The sequence below is a fragment of the Mesoplodon mirus genome (assembly GCF_964341445.2).
Source record: "Mesoplodon mirus genome assembly, chromosome: 1".
NCBI classification, from domain to species: Eukaryota; Metazoa; Chordata; class Mammalia; order Artiodactyla; family Ziphiidae; genus Mesoplodon; species Mesoplodon mirus.
The window spans coordinates 8,440,957-8,456,729 of NC_138976.1; the positions used below are offsets into that span (position 1 = coordinate 8,440,957).

Genomic DNA, 15,773 nt, shown 5'->3' on the forward strand with positions numbered 1-15,773 from the left:
CCAGGTCTTTTTATGCATTTACAAAAATGTGTCTATACATACGTATACACATTCACATACATTTACATACATATGTATATATATACACATAATCTGTTTTCAAAAATGGGATAGTATTATAGGTATTACACTGAAACTTATTTGTTCACTAAAAAAAGAAATCTTAGAAATATTTCTGTTAGTACTTACAGATCTACCTTGTTCCTTTTAACAACTACATAGTTTTTTTAAAAAATTAAACACTTCAGTTGAGTACAGATGTGTAAAATATGTAAACATAAAAGGGTAGAAAGTTAAGGTCCTCTAACTTCTTTCCTGACCTCCCATTTCCACTCCAGAAGCAATTACTATTAAATTCTTAGGTAACCTTTTGGAAATTTTCTTGAATATTGACAAGCAAGTTGATCTTTTTTGTTGTTTTTAAGGAAATGGGATGATATCATACGAATCATTCTGGAACTTGCTTTTATGTCTAGCACTGTATGGTAAATGTTTTTCTACGGTATTACATTTACCTGTACCTCATTCTTTCTAACAGCTACTAAGCATTCCAGTGTCTAAATCATAATTTTCAAAATCATTCCTCTACTGATGGAAACTGATGTTGTTTCCAAGTGGTTTTATTTTTTTATTTTAAAATAACGCTACAGTACACATCCCAGCAGTAGAACTGCTGGCCAAATGATATACACATTTTTTTTTTTTTTTTTTTTTTTTGCGGTACGTGGGCCTCTCACTGCTGTGGCCTCTCCCGTTGCACAGCGCAGGCTCCAGACGCGCAGGCTCAGCGGCCATGGCTCACGGGCCCAGCCGCTCCGCGGCATGTGGGATCTTCCCGGACCGGGGCACGAACCCGTGTCCCCTGCACCGGCAGTCGGACTCTCAACCACTGCACCACCAGGGAAGCCCTACACATTTTTAATGATTGCTCATTGCCTTCCCCAAAGACTGTGCTCATCTACATGTCCCCCAACAGTGTGTAAGAGAATCCTCCCCGTGCTAAGGAAGAGATCTATAAAAAGCTGAAAGATTGTGCCCTCTGCTCCACCAAATACTAATTGATACATACAAGTGAGCTGTAAGGGAGGTTTCCAGGGATCTACCCAAGGGTCACAGTCATTTTAATTAATAATCTGAATGAGCACACAGATGGCAGGATAAGCACATCTGAAGGTAATATAAAGATTCTCACTGGGTTAGCTAATAGGACAGGTGACAGAATCAAGATGTCAAAAAAACCTCTTGACACTTAGCAATTACAGGACACACTAATGAGATTAAATTCAGTGTGGACAATGCAGAGTCCTACATTTAGGTACAAATACAAATTGTACAAGTAAAGGGTGGAGAAGGCCAGGTGCTACAAAGTAGGAATTCTCTCTCTTTTTTACCCAGTAGGAGATTGAGGCTCCGTGACATTGAGTCATAAACTGGTAAGTGGTAGAGCTGAGGTCTGAACCCAGGTTTGCTTGACTCCAAAACTGTCTCCACTATACCATGATGTTGCCTCACAGCTAAATAACAGCACACGTGAAAAAGACTGGAGTTGGGGGTAGCATATCGTAGGTTCGTAATGAGTCCTTGGGCTTCATGAAAAGAGGAGTGTGTGCACAGCAAGGAAGGGGATGAGCCGGCCTCACTCTGTGGCCGTGAGGCGCACCTGCGGCCAGGTGTTCATTCCGAGCACTTCCACCTAAAAGGTCCATAAACCACCTCACATGTGTCCAAGGAGCAGCAGGGAGTGTGATGATAAGTGGAACTGAGTCCATGTCTTAGGAGAAAAACAGCAGATGTCTTGGAAAGCTTGAAGGCCTATCATGCTGAAGAAGGCTCAGCCTTACACTATGGGCTCCAGAAACCATAAATAGAAACTCTGAGTGGAAAATATAGACAGATGAGTTCTGTTCAATAAAAAAAACTTTCTAGCAATGAGAGATGCCGAAAAATGGAAGTAACTTTAGGGCTGTGGTATAATGGGAAATTTATATTTCGGCTTTGTCTCTGTCTCTTGGCACAGAACTCCTAAAACCCTTGGCATTTCCTGAGACATAAGGGTGACAGGAGCATCTTTTGCTCCAATGAGGCAACTCGTCGTGGGCCCCTAGCTAGCTTCAGGATGGGGCCGGTAGCTAGAAAGATCAAGCTTGATTAGAAGCTTGGCACTTTCAGCCCCACCCTGCAACCTTTCGGGAGGGGAGAGGGGCTGGAGATTGAATGAATTAATCAACCATACCCATGTGAGCTTCTGGGTTGGTGACTATATCAAGGTGCTGGGAGGGTGGTGCACCCAAAGAGGGCAGGGGAGCTCTGTGCCCCCATCCCCCATCCCTTGCCCTCTGCATCTCTTCCATTTGCTGTTCCCAAGTTGTATCCTTTGTAATAAATGAGTATGGTAAGTAAAGTGCTTTCCAGAGTTCTGTGAGTCATTTCAGTGAATTACTGAACCTGAGGAGGGGGGTTATGGGAACCCCTAACTTTGTAGCCCAGTTAGACGGATGTGTGGGTACCCTAGGGACCTGACACTTGCCACCGGTGTCTGAAGTGAGGGCAGCGTGTGGAACTGAGCCTGAAACCAGTGGAGTCTGACGCTAGCTCCAGGTGGTTACGGTCAGGATTGAACGGAATTGTAGGGGACTTAGCTGGTGATGGAACTGGTTGGTGTCCCGAGGAAAAACCCTATCAAGGGGGGAGCAAGTTTCCCATCACTGGAGATATATTCAGGCAGGGACAGAGGAGCTAACTGTTGGCAAAGTTGTTGCACGGGTTCATGCCTTGGGTGGAGGATGGGCCTAGATGAACTCTACGGCAGGAAGGTGTGGTCCATGGATGGAGGATGGGCCTAGATGAACTCTATGGCAGGAAGGTGTGGTCCATGGATGGAGGACGGGCCTAGATGAACTCTACGGCAGGAAGGTGTGGTCCATGGATGGAGGATGGGCCTAGATGAACTCTACGGCAGGAAGGTGTGGTCCACAGATGGGTGCTGATCTGCCAACAGTCTGTGATGAAGTAGACAGCAGTGGAGAGCAAGTCTTAGGGGATTAGCTTCCCTAAACAGAACCCAGACCAATCCGGATGTTACTGATTTTGGTAGTGAGTTGTATGAGTGGGTGCTGCAAACCAGTCATACGTCGTAGGACCACAGAGAGTCCTGCAACAGATTGGAAATAAAAAAGCAGGCCCTTCACCACACACAGTCTGAGAAGCACTGCTCAGAGCCTGGGCCTCACCGTGACGTCCTTATGACACGCCCCGTGTGTGTTTTCTCCACAGGAGTTACCAAAATTTGCAATCATCTTATGTATCTGTGTTATTTATTGACCACTCTCCTGCCTGTCTGTGAGCCCACGGGGGTAGGGACCCTAGCAGTCAGCAGTCTTATTCATTCCCGCATCACCAGCGCTCAGCCTGGCTGGCACCGAGAAGTGATCCTGCGTGTGGGTTGAATGAATGACTTGATGTATTATAGGAATAGCGCTCCTGATATAACTTATGTTTTTGGTAATGGTGAGCTAGGTTATTCGACCAAACCTCCCACTGAAGAAACTAAAAGCATTAGACAAATATTAAAGTCATCTCCTTAAAAGCACTGGAGAGCTTACAAGATAGTAAGGAATTACCAGTCAAAACAAAGGCAAGTGGGAACCCGGAGAGGTAAGTGGAGCATGGAAATTCTCTTTAGCTTGAAGATATCTATTGATCCTGGCAAAATTACTCTTGGGTTTTGGTGACCTCAAGAGGCAAGAGGGCAAAGAATCAAACCCCCAGGATCCACTGAAGTAGGTAGGTCTATAGGAGACCCACCCCACATTAAGCTGGGACCCCCAAAGGGTTACACATTCAAGAAAAGAGTGAATTGGAAGAGACCACCTTTACCCCAAAGACTCCAAGGAAGCCTGCCACAGTACTGAGTGGAGGAGTGTCTCTGAGGTGCTGTGACCACAAGCCAGCCTTCATGTAAAGTTGCAGCTCCATCCTGTATCTTGGCTTAAAGGGTTTATTTCAAGCTGGGACTTTAGTTTAAAGGTATCTGGCAAAAGCAAATGCAAACCCTCCCTCTGATTCTGACACCAATTCTAATATGTGGTTTCCCCCCACACCACCAATTCTCCGACACCAGCTGGGTGTCCTGTAATTCAACTCAATTCTGACACTGTCTACCTGGAGACAGTGTCGGATCCCACAGGCTAAGGGCTCAGTCCTACAAGACTGCTTCTGACGTCTGCAACTTCTGCTGCAAACTGTAAATCCTGGTGGTCACCTGTGCTTCTGATCAACTGGCTATAGCTTGAAGGTTCCCATGACCCTCTCCTTGGGTTTGATTAATTTGCTAGAGCACAGACCTCAGAGAAACACTTGACTACTTAGATTACTAGTTTATTATAAAAGGATATAACTCAGGAACAGCCAGATGGAAGAGATGCATGGGGCAAGGTATGTGGATGTGGGAGGGGGTGTGGAGTGCCCATGCTCTCCGAGCCGGCCACTCTTCTGGAATCTCCAGGTGTTCACCCATCTGGAAGCTCTCTAAACGCTGCCCTCTCAAGTTCTTATGGAGGCTGCATCCCATAGGCACGACTGATTAAATCATTGGCCTTTGGGGATTGAACTCACTCTCCAGCCCCTCTCCCCTCCCAGGAGGCTGGGGCTGGACTGAAGCGCTAACCCTCTAATCACGTGGTTGGTTTCTCTGGTGACCAGCCCCCATCCTTAGGAAACTTAAGGGCTTTCCAGAAATCACTTATTAACATAACAAAAGACACCATGATCACTCTCATTACTTAGAAAATTCCAAGGGTTTTAGGAGCTCTGTGCCAGGAAGAGGTACGAAGACCAAATATGTATTTCTTATTACAAATCACAGGATCACACTCTGTACCAAAAGGCAACACATCCTAAGCCTTATATTATTCCTAAAAAAGTCATCTTCAAGAACAACAAACAGCACACAATCAGGCAGCCAAGCACACAGAGGAGCACAGTACACCATGAGAATATGCCAGGAGAAAAATCTAACAGAGGGCCACAAAAACCCTCACATATTGGAATTATCAGTCACAGATAATAAAACCATTATACTGACTATGTTTAAAGAAATAAAAGACAAATTTGACATTATCCGAAGGGAAGAGTAAACTCTAAAAAGTGACCAAGCAGCCCTGGGTTAGGCAATGGTTTCTTAGATACCATAGGAGAAGCACAAGCAACAGAAGACAAGATAGATGAGCTAGATATTAGCAAATTAAGAAACTTTTTATGCTTCAAGGCACACAATCAAGAAAATGAGAATACAACCTAAGGAATGGGAGAAAATTTTGGCAAATCATATATCTGATAAGGGTCTAGTATCCATACTGTATCAATGCAACGATAAAAGGAAAAATAACTCAGTAATGAAATTGCTTTGCAATTTGTTCATGGGTTTGAAAAACTTCAAGCAGCGTGTTGAGCCTTCTAATGCACTAACTGCTTTAACAAACTCAGAGCAAGCCAGGTTTTTTTCCTCTGAGTCTCATGTTCCTCCACGGTCTTACACCAGGCTGGGCGCTGGCACTGGCCAAAGCTTTTAACTGAAGACCATGGATATAAACCCAGCCAAGGTGCTCCAATGGAGCACTCATGCTCGGTGGCTTTGGTGGAAACAAAATTTAAAACAGTATTTGAGCCCACAGAAGCAATCTGAGACAGGACTGTGTTTTGAATGCAACAGACCACAAGGATTTGTTAAATCAGTAACTCCACCAAATGGTTCTAAAGGTGTTAAGTGAACCGCCCATGGCCACACTGTTGGTGAGTTGTGGGGCCATGATTTGAACCCCAGCAGCCTGACTCTGGAGCCACTGTTGCCCATGATCCGCCAAAGGTGATTTCCAGTCCCTGACCTTGTCCTCTGGCATGGCCAGGTGACAGGGCCAGGCAGGAGTGTTTGATAATCAAAGTGCGTGGTGATCCTAGGACTGCATGAAGGCTCCATTTATGTTTTTCTGGGGAGTTGTGGATTTCCTCTAGACACTGGTTTTGGCAGGGGCCAGAGTTGTGCTTATGTGGGGGTGGGGAAAGCCAGTACAGTTTGTTCATTTCGGGCTGGGCTGAAGTTCTGAAAAATTTTGGTAGCAGAAAGATGTGTTGAGGTACAGCAACCTCTGGTATCTTTGGTACTTAGGTGCTCAAAGTAGATACTCGGCCTGGCAGCTGCTAGCTTTCTGAGCACTGGAGAATGAGGACTCGATGCTTCTGCTCCTGACTTAGCTCCTGGGACACCCTTGGCTGCTTGAGTCTGTGAGGATAAGACTGTCTTGTCTCAGGAGCAGGACCATTTGGGGAGGGCTGTTTCCAAGCTTCAGAAGCAAATTTCCCTGGGAGTTCTTTCTTCTATGAAGGTCAGTTGACATAATTCTGGATAAGAAGTATGTGGGCACCTATTCAGGGGTCCAGCCCAAGGTGGGACTGCCCCCTTTGCCTCACAGCAGTGGTGAGGTTACCACGTCTGGGTGAAGGGCTTTGCTAAGTTAAGGCAAAGGTGAAGATGAGCAACAACTTCCTGAATGCTGTGGCTTTCAAGTTAAATCCATAGCCCATCACCAAGAAGGTGATTAAGGAAGTGGTCAGGAGGGCAAGGCTGGCCATACAGCGCCACTTCTGGGAACAACAACCACCTTTATTACTAATACAGCTCTCACTCACTGAACTCTCACTATACACTGGGCAGAGCGCTAATAGCTTTAAGAGCTTAGCTCACTGAATCCTCTCGTAATCCCAAGACCGTTTCCTCCTTAGAGATGAAGAATCTGGGCTTCAGAAAGGCTGATTACTTGCCTAGGGTCACACAGCTAGGAGGTGGGGGAGCTGGAACTTGAGCCCAGGCTTGCCTGATGCCAAAGCTGGGGGTGCTGAAGCACTGCAATGGGCTGCCTCTCAGAGAAGCAGCAAGGAAGAAAAAACTGGGGGGCTTAGATAGCACTCAGCAGTTCTGGGGGTAGACCCCAAGGGATGGAGCGGGCAGTGGAAGATTTAACAAAGAAAGGCCAGCAAGGTGAGTCCCTGTGGCCTATGGCGAGGATGACCAGCAGAGCCCAGAAAGAGGGCTTGGGCCCAAGCAGTGGCAGACAGGAATGGCCTCCTTTCTTGGTGTCTCCTCTGAATAAAGACAGCATCTTATAATCACAGTAATATTTTGCATCTCTCTCCTGGACCCCGACATTGCTCACACGGCAGTTCCAAGCCTACAAGCCTGGCAAAGGGTAAGAGCTAGGGTTCCAGGGGCCATTCACAAAGGGTACTGTGGCTGTGAATTTGTCTTTTGGTCCCATTGCTGGCAGACCACCTTCATGTGTCTACCTGGCTTTATTACAGATCTTTCAAAGGGTACGCGTCACTCTATTAATAGCACCTTCCATACAGAGAATGATGGCACTTTCCCTTCCTGTTTGCTTCAAGCAAAACTCTGAAGAGCCCTTCTGACCCCTTCCTGGGCTCCATTTAGGCAGGTGTTCTGTGGAAAAGAGGATCACAAGCTGCTTACGGCTGTATCACAGGCACCATGATTGTGTGCTTGGTGATGATACAGACTTCCTTACCTCATCTGAAGAGCCGTTTTCCACTCTGAACCTTCCAGCCCTTTGGATGGCTCCATCGGCATCACTAGAAATAAGCTGGGGGACAAAAGAGCACTCAGTTAGGAAGCTGGGTCACCATTTGCAATGCCCCTTCCATCTGTCCGTATCTGCCTATGAGTAAGTCAAATCCAGCGAGAGCTGGAGGGCCCAGCCTAGAGCTAACAGTCTCTTGGAAGCTCTATCAGCCACGCCCTTGTACAGGTGGGCCCCACAGTCTTTAGGAAGCTGAAGAGTGAGGAACACCTAACCCATAAGAGTGGAAAACAAAAGCATCAAATCTAAATTTGAACATATTCCAATACTGAAGCATTGAGGTGATGCTACCCACAAGCTTAACCCACGTCACACGTGGACAAGCGTAGCTCACAGATGGCAACACCGAAAGCCAAGTCTCAAGTTCAGCTGCCTTCACAGGAAAGCCTAAAAAACAATTAATGGCTGGCAGAAACTCAAGGCTCTACTAACATCACAGAAAGCTCTTGTGCTTCATTCAGTTTCAAACAGTTTCCAAAAGGCCAATTAGTCCCTTCCAAGGCTGCCAGACTGTATTTTAGCTCCAGCAATGCGATGCTTGCAAATAGGCAGTCTCCATTCAAGGAGCTCGGTGCTAAAAAGAGATGAGGTAAAAAGAAATCAGTGCTTGGTGCATCAGTCCTAAAATCACTGACTCAAGATTTAACTTACTTTCTCCTAAATCTTCTAGATTTCTCAGTAGCAACTTAGGAAAATGCCATGTCTTTTTTTAACCTTTTAAATCTGCCCACAAATTTGCAGCAAAGATCTGCCAACAATTTCCATATCCCAGAAATCCCATTAGAACACACTTGCCCAGAGGGGCACTTCTCAAGTCTTACCCAGTAAAATGACACACAATTTCTTAAGAATGATTATCTCATATTTTTACTCGTGTTTCAGAGATATGAAAGTGTGAAAATAAATGGAAAAATTTCAGGGAAAAACTCTACAACTTTTCCTAAGGAAAATTGTTTGAAAAAGATTGATAAACTTTTCCCGTGATAAATACAAAAATAATAGTATCTAATATTTATTGAGAGCTTCTACATGCCATGTGCTCCTCTGGCCTTAACATGTGTTATCTCACTTAATTATCATAAAAACAACACAAAGTAGGTACTATCATTACTCTCGTTTATGAGTGACGAAACTGAGGCAGAGAAAGGTTAAATAACTAGGCAAGGTTACATCTAAGTCAGTGGTGGGCCTGGGATGTGAACACAGGCAGTCAGATGCCAGAAGCCTGTTATCCTCATCTGACCACTACCCTACTTAACCCTCCTCCATGGAATGTCCATGATAAGGTCCTAACTTATATGTATACCTAACCTATATCCTGCAAAATCATTTCTAAAAACAATTACAAAGAAGATTTTTATGTATATGTTTAGCTTTTATATCATCAGGTCATTACACTGTTGATAGACTGAAGATGGGCAACAGAGGCTACGTAGCAAAGGATTTAATTTGCCCAAAAAGAGGTCTGACCTTTGCGCTCAGCTCCTGCCAGGTGATCTCTAAGCCCTGGGAATGTCCTGCATGAGTGTCTGTTTGCTTGGGGACTTTGAGCCACATGGCAGAGTATGGTGGGCGCTTTGGGTCACACGGTATCAGATCTACCTCTGGACACCAAGACTGAGAAAGGTTTCCCTGGTTGGTGATACTCCATGTGTACTGTCACACATTGATGCCAGGAGCCGCAATCCATTACTAATGTCTGCCATAGGCGTATAAAGAGAGAGGGTGACACACACATCCCTGTATTAGAGGTTGGTAGATATAGTCCTCACTAGAGCCAGTCTCATCAAGGAATCAAAGGCTTGGGAGAAGACTGACCATCATTCACTGATTCAGTCATTCATTCACATAACAAGTATAAATAGTGGTGGACTATATTCCAGACACTGCTAGGCACAGGCTATGATTCCCTTTTCCTTTGCTGAGATTAGAACAAGAAGTTGATCGCTTACCTTGATTGAAAGGTTCAAAAAGAAGAAAGGAAGGACATGTTTAATGATTTGATGGTTAGAAAGAACTTAGCTTCCTCTGAACTATAATCACAAATCCATGAAGACCCTGAACTCCTGCCTTAGTCGAACACGTTTAACTCTATCACCGTCACCATCGCCACCACCACCATCTCCATCAGGTCACTGTCATCTCTCCCCTGGGTGACTGCAACCATCTCCTCACTGGCCTGTGCATCCACCCACCATCGCTTCTCTCCAAACCACTCTTCACATCAAAGCGCAGGGGATTCTGGCAACTGCGAATCTGATTGTCCCACGATCCCATCTCTATTGTCCCATCTCTATCCTGGCATCCCCCTCCTTCCCACCAGGGGACGTGCACGCACAGGACCCCCTCACCTGGAAGGTCTTCCTCTCCCCGCTTCCCCTCGTGAACTCCTTATCATTCAGTTCCACCACAGCTCCCATTGCTCAGACACCTTCCTTGACCTCACTGCCTGGGAAAAGCTCCCACTGCAAGTCTCAGAGAGGGCCTCAGGGTCCTGAATGCCATTCCTTTGTGCCATCACCTGATTCATGCCCATCTCTCCTCACGCACCCCCTCCACTCTCATTGAGAAGCTCCAGGAAGACGATGGTTTTCTCACCACTGCCTCCCCAGAGCTATGCTCACTGCCTGACATAGTATTGATACTCACTAAATATTTATTACACAAGAAATCCATGAACAGATGAATGCCAAATCCCCGTGGAAATGACCAAAGGGATATAAGACTGGGAGAAAGATCTACTCTAGCCCCAGAAAGCAAGAAGGTTCATTACTCACCCAAGAAATTTCAAAGAGATTCTACCAGGTCTACGATGAAAGAAAGACCAAGGTGAAGGACAGACCAAATCACCTGAATCACCATTTGCAAGGGAAAGGTAGCCTGAGTAGTAACTTAGTCCAACTAAGGTCAAACTAACACTGCTGAGCTCATGCTGGCAAGGGGTGTCTGAGGTGAGGGCGGGTATTCGGGCAGTAGATGGGAAGGAGACCTACCAGTCACACTGGGGAAGTGACTCTCACTGGCAAGTGGAATGGCAGCCCCAGAGCTCTGCCGCCCCACACCTCCCCAACCCCCAGCTGGCTCGGGCAGCTGGCTAAATAAACCAGAGGGTGCCGTGGAGGCTGGTGCTGATGAAGACTGGTACACCACCTGGTGTGAAAGGGGACAGTGCTCTAGTGAATGAGGGGTTGAAAAAAATAACACTCCAGGAAAAAAATATCCTTTTAACACAGCAGAGAAACAGTTTCTATCAGTAGTTTTCTTTCTATTATTCCTCATAAGCCTTTGATCTGGCCAATTAAAACTATTAAAAATCTATAAACTCTTCCCTTTGTTGGAAAGAGATTTGACTCAGGAATGACACAATGTCTACTAGAACCCATCTAAATGTCCAGTACTGCACAACCAAGAAGTCCTCACCTCCGACTCTTTCCACGTGGTACAGAGTTCTGGTTGCCGCCAAAATCCATTCTCACCATCTTCCATAGTAATGGAATTGTAGCCGGACATATGGCTAGACCACAGTTCCCTCAAGGTGGCCATTTGACTTCATATCCCCACTTGCAGGTGGGTCAAAGTCCCAGTGGCATGCAGGGATCCCAGCCCTTTAGAGAGGGGAGGTGCCCCCAGACGTGCTCTTTCCCTCCACTGGTTAAACCTCAATGACCAGAGAGACCTCGAAGTCCATACTGAAGACAGTGGGTTCATCCCAAGCCTGAATGTGTGGGGCACAGCCACCCAACAACTTAAAATGCTTGGCTCGATGTGACAGAGAAATGCACTTGTTTTTAACTGCATTTTGATGTTCTAAGCCAACTATATACCCTATAACATACCCTACAAGGAAGAACAAAGAAAAAAATCATTAAACCTATGACAAGTCCATAATTTAAAATGTGGAAACTGACTTGAGGTATACGAGCAAATGTTCTAGGAAATATAATTTACTACAAAAAGCACAAGGAAATTTTAGGTCATCACTAATTGTAATAATTTGGGAGGATACTTGATCTATGAATATGGAACAATCTGTGATCAGCTTTCTGATGTAAAAGCATGGTTTCTGAATTTTGAAATGTAGACCACATTTCACAGTGACCATAGTGAATTCAAAATTAGATACTGAGAAGAAAATACCCCCAAAAGAGTAGATTAGAATATCAGTTTGAGATAAATAGAGGAAAATGATTATCAAAAACACAGAGAACATACCTGAGAGAAAAATGCAAGGAATAATGGACTGGGGTGTTATTAAGATGGTCTTTGGGCAGAGAACCCAAGGCCAACCAAATCATTCCGTAGACCAACTGGTAAGGTCCCCTACTAATGAGCTAGACCACAACTAGAGAATGCCTTTATTTACTGCAGACCAGCCCGAAAGGTTTAGAAACAAAGTAGAGAGCAAGGCAATCTGAGATCTCACCCCTCCAAAGCCAGCAGAGAGGAGGGAGTCAGGCAGTCTCCTCACACAGGAGGATACCTGGCCCTTTGTTATTCTTCAGGAGGAATGTCCAAAAGGGACATTCCCACATGTGCTCTGACCTTTGCAAGCGCTCTGCCTACCCAGGAGTTCAGTGACCAGTAAGATACTTTTTATCTGATCAGTCCAGATCTGCACTCCTAAAGGATGGAGTGAGGGAGAGGGGTAAAATGAGGAAGTGGATAACGGGGAGTTTGGAACACCTCATAGAGGTCATTGGAGAGAACAGCACAGACAATTACAATAAATATCAATGGGCTACACTCCTCTATTACAGGAAGAAAGGCTCAAGGATTGGAAATACAAATGAAATCCAACTAGCTGCAAGAGATAATAAAATAAAACAGTACAATAAATACAATAAGATAATCCTGAAAAAGAAAGGCAAAGTTAAAAATATTCATGGTAAGTTGGGGAGAAAATGGTGAGGGAATAATAAAATCAGATGGTAGAACTTAGGAAAAAAATATCATTAAAAAAGTTATGGTACATGGATAGATAGATCTACTCACTCCCAAAATATAATAATTATAGACACTCATTATAAAACAAAACTCTTATAAATAGATGGAGATTCTAAAAGTATAATTATAATGGGGGATTTTAGTATATTTCTCTCTGATAGGTCAAGGCAAGAAATAGTAAGGAATTACAGAGGAATCAAATAATAAAATTAATAAGCATGATTTAATAGACATATACTGAATTTATCAAGGTACAAACAGAGAATACATACCTTTTAAGAAAATCTATTAAAGTTTTAAAAGCTGATCAAATATTGGATAAAAGCAAGCATGAATAAATTCTGCAAAACAGAAACTATACAGATGATTTTTTTAGTATAGTGCAACTGAATGAGAAATTAGTGTCAAAAGGATAAAAAAGTGGGAAATTTTAAAATATACATCTGAAAAAACTCAAGTAAGAAAACTAAAATTGGACACTATCCAGACATCAACGAAAACAGTACCTATCAAAACAGATAATGCAATAGATGCTGTATTTACAGGAAAAGTCATATCCTTAAATGATTTCATCATTAAATAAGAAAGAATAAAAACAATGAACTAAAGCATTAACTGCTAGAAGGTACAAAAAGAACAATGAAATACACCCAAGGAAAGCAGGGGGGAGGAATCAATAAAAGATCAGAGCAGAAATTACAGATTTAGAAAGGCAGTAGAATTGATAAACACATCCAAGAGATGGCCAGCAAGTCTGATTCTAAAAAGCAAAGAGTGCTCACTTCGGCAGCATGTATACTAAAACTAGAATGATTCAGATAAGATTAGCATGGCCCCTAAGCAAGGATGACATGCAAATTTGTGAAGCATTCCATATTTTTATAAATTAGGACTTTGGGATTAACAGATACACACTACTATGTATAAAATAGGTAAACAACAAGGACTTACTGTATAGCACAGGGAACTATATTCAATATCTCGTAATAACTTATAATGAAAAAGAATCTGAAAAAATATATATATACTGTCTATACATAAATGTGTATATATACACATATGTATAACTGAATCACTTTGCTGTACACCTGAAACACAATAATGTAAATCAACTATATTTCAATAAAATAAAGAAATAAATAAAAATCAAAGACAAACACAAATACACAGAGTGATAATAAAGAAAATATAACTGCTAAGCAGAAAAGAGATTTTTAAAAGTGTGAGAGAATACCATGTGCGACTATGCGACTATTACCAAAAACTTCAGTGAAATGGAAATTTTCTAGGAAAATATACACAATGAAGATTCTTTTAAGGAGAGGAAGAAACCTGAATACACCAATAACTGTAGAACTGGAGAGGTTGTCAGAACAACACCCCACAGAGGCAGTCCTGGCTCAGAGGGTCTTCAAGGAGGGGAAGGGCCCCATTTCCACCTGCCAGCCACACCCTCACTCACCAGGAACGCAGGGGAGAGTTTCCCTACAGAAGATACAAACAGCAGAATTCTTTTGAGTTTGTTTTGGTGCAGAAGTTCAGGGGAAGGGAATTAACATATATTTAACATCAGTAATGCTAAGAAAAAAGGACACGGTTTTTACGTTATTTTATTTTGTCTAACGTTTCTAACCTGGTCATACACTAAAGGATCGGTACTGAGGAGGACTGCGCCCAAGAGAGAAAAGGGAAAAAGCAAATCAAGTCATCACTTGGTTAGGATCTGCCTGGTCCTGTGAGGAATTCCTGTAGAGTTCCTGCATTGGTCAATACTGGAGCCACCAGCCCCATTTAAACCTAATTTTAAATTAATTGAGATAAAAAGCACTCAGTTCCTCTGTTGCGCTGTCCGTATTTTAAGTGTTCAGTAGCCACAGGTGATGGCTACACTGGACAGAGCAAATGACAAATTTCCACAGTCACGGAAAGTTCTACTTGACAGGACTGTGACATGCTGGACCTTGAGGCAACTCTGTGTGACCAAGATCAATTCAGTTTCTCAGGCTGAAACACCTTCAGTTAGTTAAATATACGAAAAATGGTGGAAATTCATGTAATTTAATATCTGGAGTAGACGCTTTCTAATTTCAGCCAAACTGTAACTGATTCATTTAACAGTAAACAGTGTTCAATATCTTAGATGTTTTATTTCTGGAAAAACGTAATATCCAAGCAATAATATCCATCTGTATGATTTAACAAATTAATGTAAAAGAAAAAATTAAAAAAGGAAGAATAAAGTGTTATTCATTAACTACTGTAAATAAAAGTATTATTAGTTTAATATTAGAGGCAATTAGATGAGAATATTTCCTAAATTAATACAAATACATAAATTTTCAAAAACAAAAGGCTCTTTCCTCTCTACTGAATTGTTTTGTTTCTATGGGCTGGTGTCTGTTTCCATACCTTAAGCAGCACTAGGATCCCTGCGATCTCTGCTTATCATGCACTGGGTACTTGGCATTCAGGTATATATAAGTCACAGAAACAGTATTTTAACTTAGGAAAAAATCTTTTAAAATTTGTGTAAATTATATCTTTAAAAATAATATTTCAGATTTCCATCCCCTGTCCCTATCTCCTCTCTTTAAAATGAGTGGTTACAGGTGTGGGTTTTGGCACCCAACTGATCAGGTTCAAATCTCAGTTCCACACTTACTAGCTGTGTGACCTTGGGCAAATCACTCAATTTTTCCTCTCTAAATTTCATTTTCCCTATCTCTAAAATGAGGACAATGATTGTAGCCACTTTTAGGCTTGTGGAGACGATTCAATAATATAAAACATGGAATGAGCCTAGAATAGTTTCTGGACATAGGAAGTGCTCAATCCTGTTATAACAATATGTATTTTAATAATAATATGATAATGATTAATATAAAATGCCCTGACTATTGTTAGTATGATTAAACCATTTCAGTGCTGCATTTACACTCTTGGAAGGTCTGTTTAAACATTTGTCATTCTTCCAATATTATTGAGAACTAATTTCTCAGGGTCTGTACTAACTGCTGGAATTATAAAGACAAATGCAACATGATCCCTACCCTGGAGGAGCACAGAGAGAGAGAGAAACACACATGTAAACAGATAAATCACACATAACCTGGTTAAATGCCAGAGCACAGAAGTAAGGATGGAGCACTGGGGGCGGTCAGAGGCTGGAGGGACAACTCT

The 15,773-nt window shown here is 43.0% G+C and overlaps 1 protein-coding gene across 1 annotated transcript in view; it reads right to left on the minus strand.

Moving 5' to 3' along the window:
• GARNL3 (GTPase activating Rap/RanGAP domain like 3) overlaps nucleotides 1–15,773 on the minus strand; it is a 154,317-nt gene that overhangs the window by 77,285 nt on the left and 61,259 nt on the right. Inside the window, exon 4 of the mRNA XM_082622306.1 lies at nucleotides 7,578–7,652. Within this exon, the coding sequence (XP_082478432.1) occupies nucleotides 7,578–7,652 (75 nt within the window). The remainder of the gene's footprint in view (nucleotides 1–7,577; nucleotides 7,653–15,773) is intronic.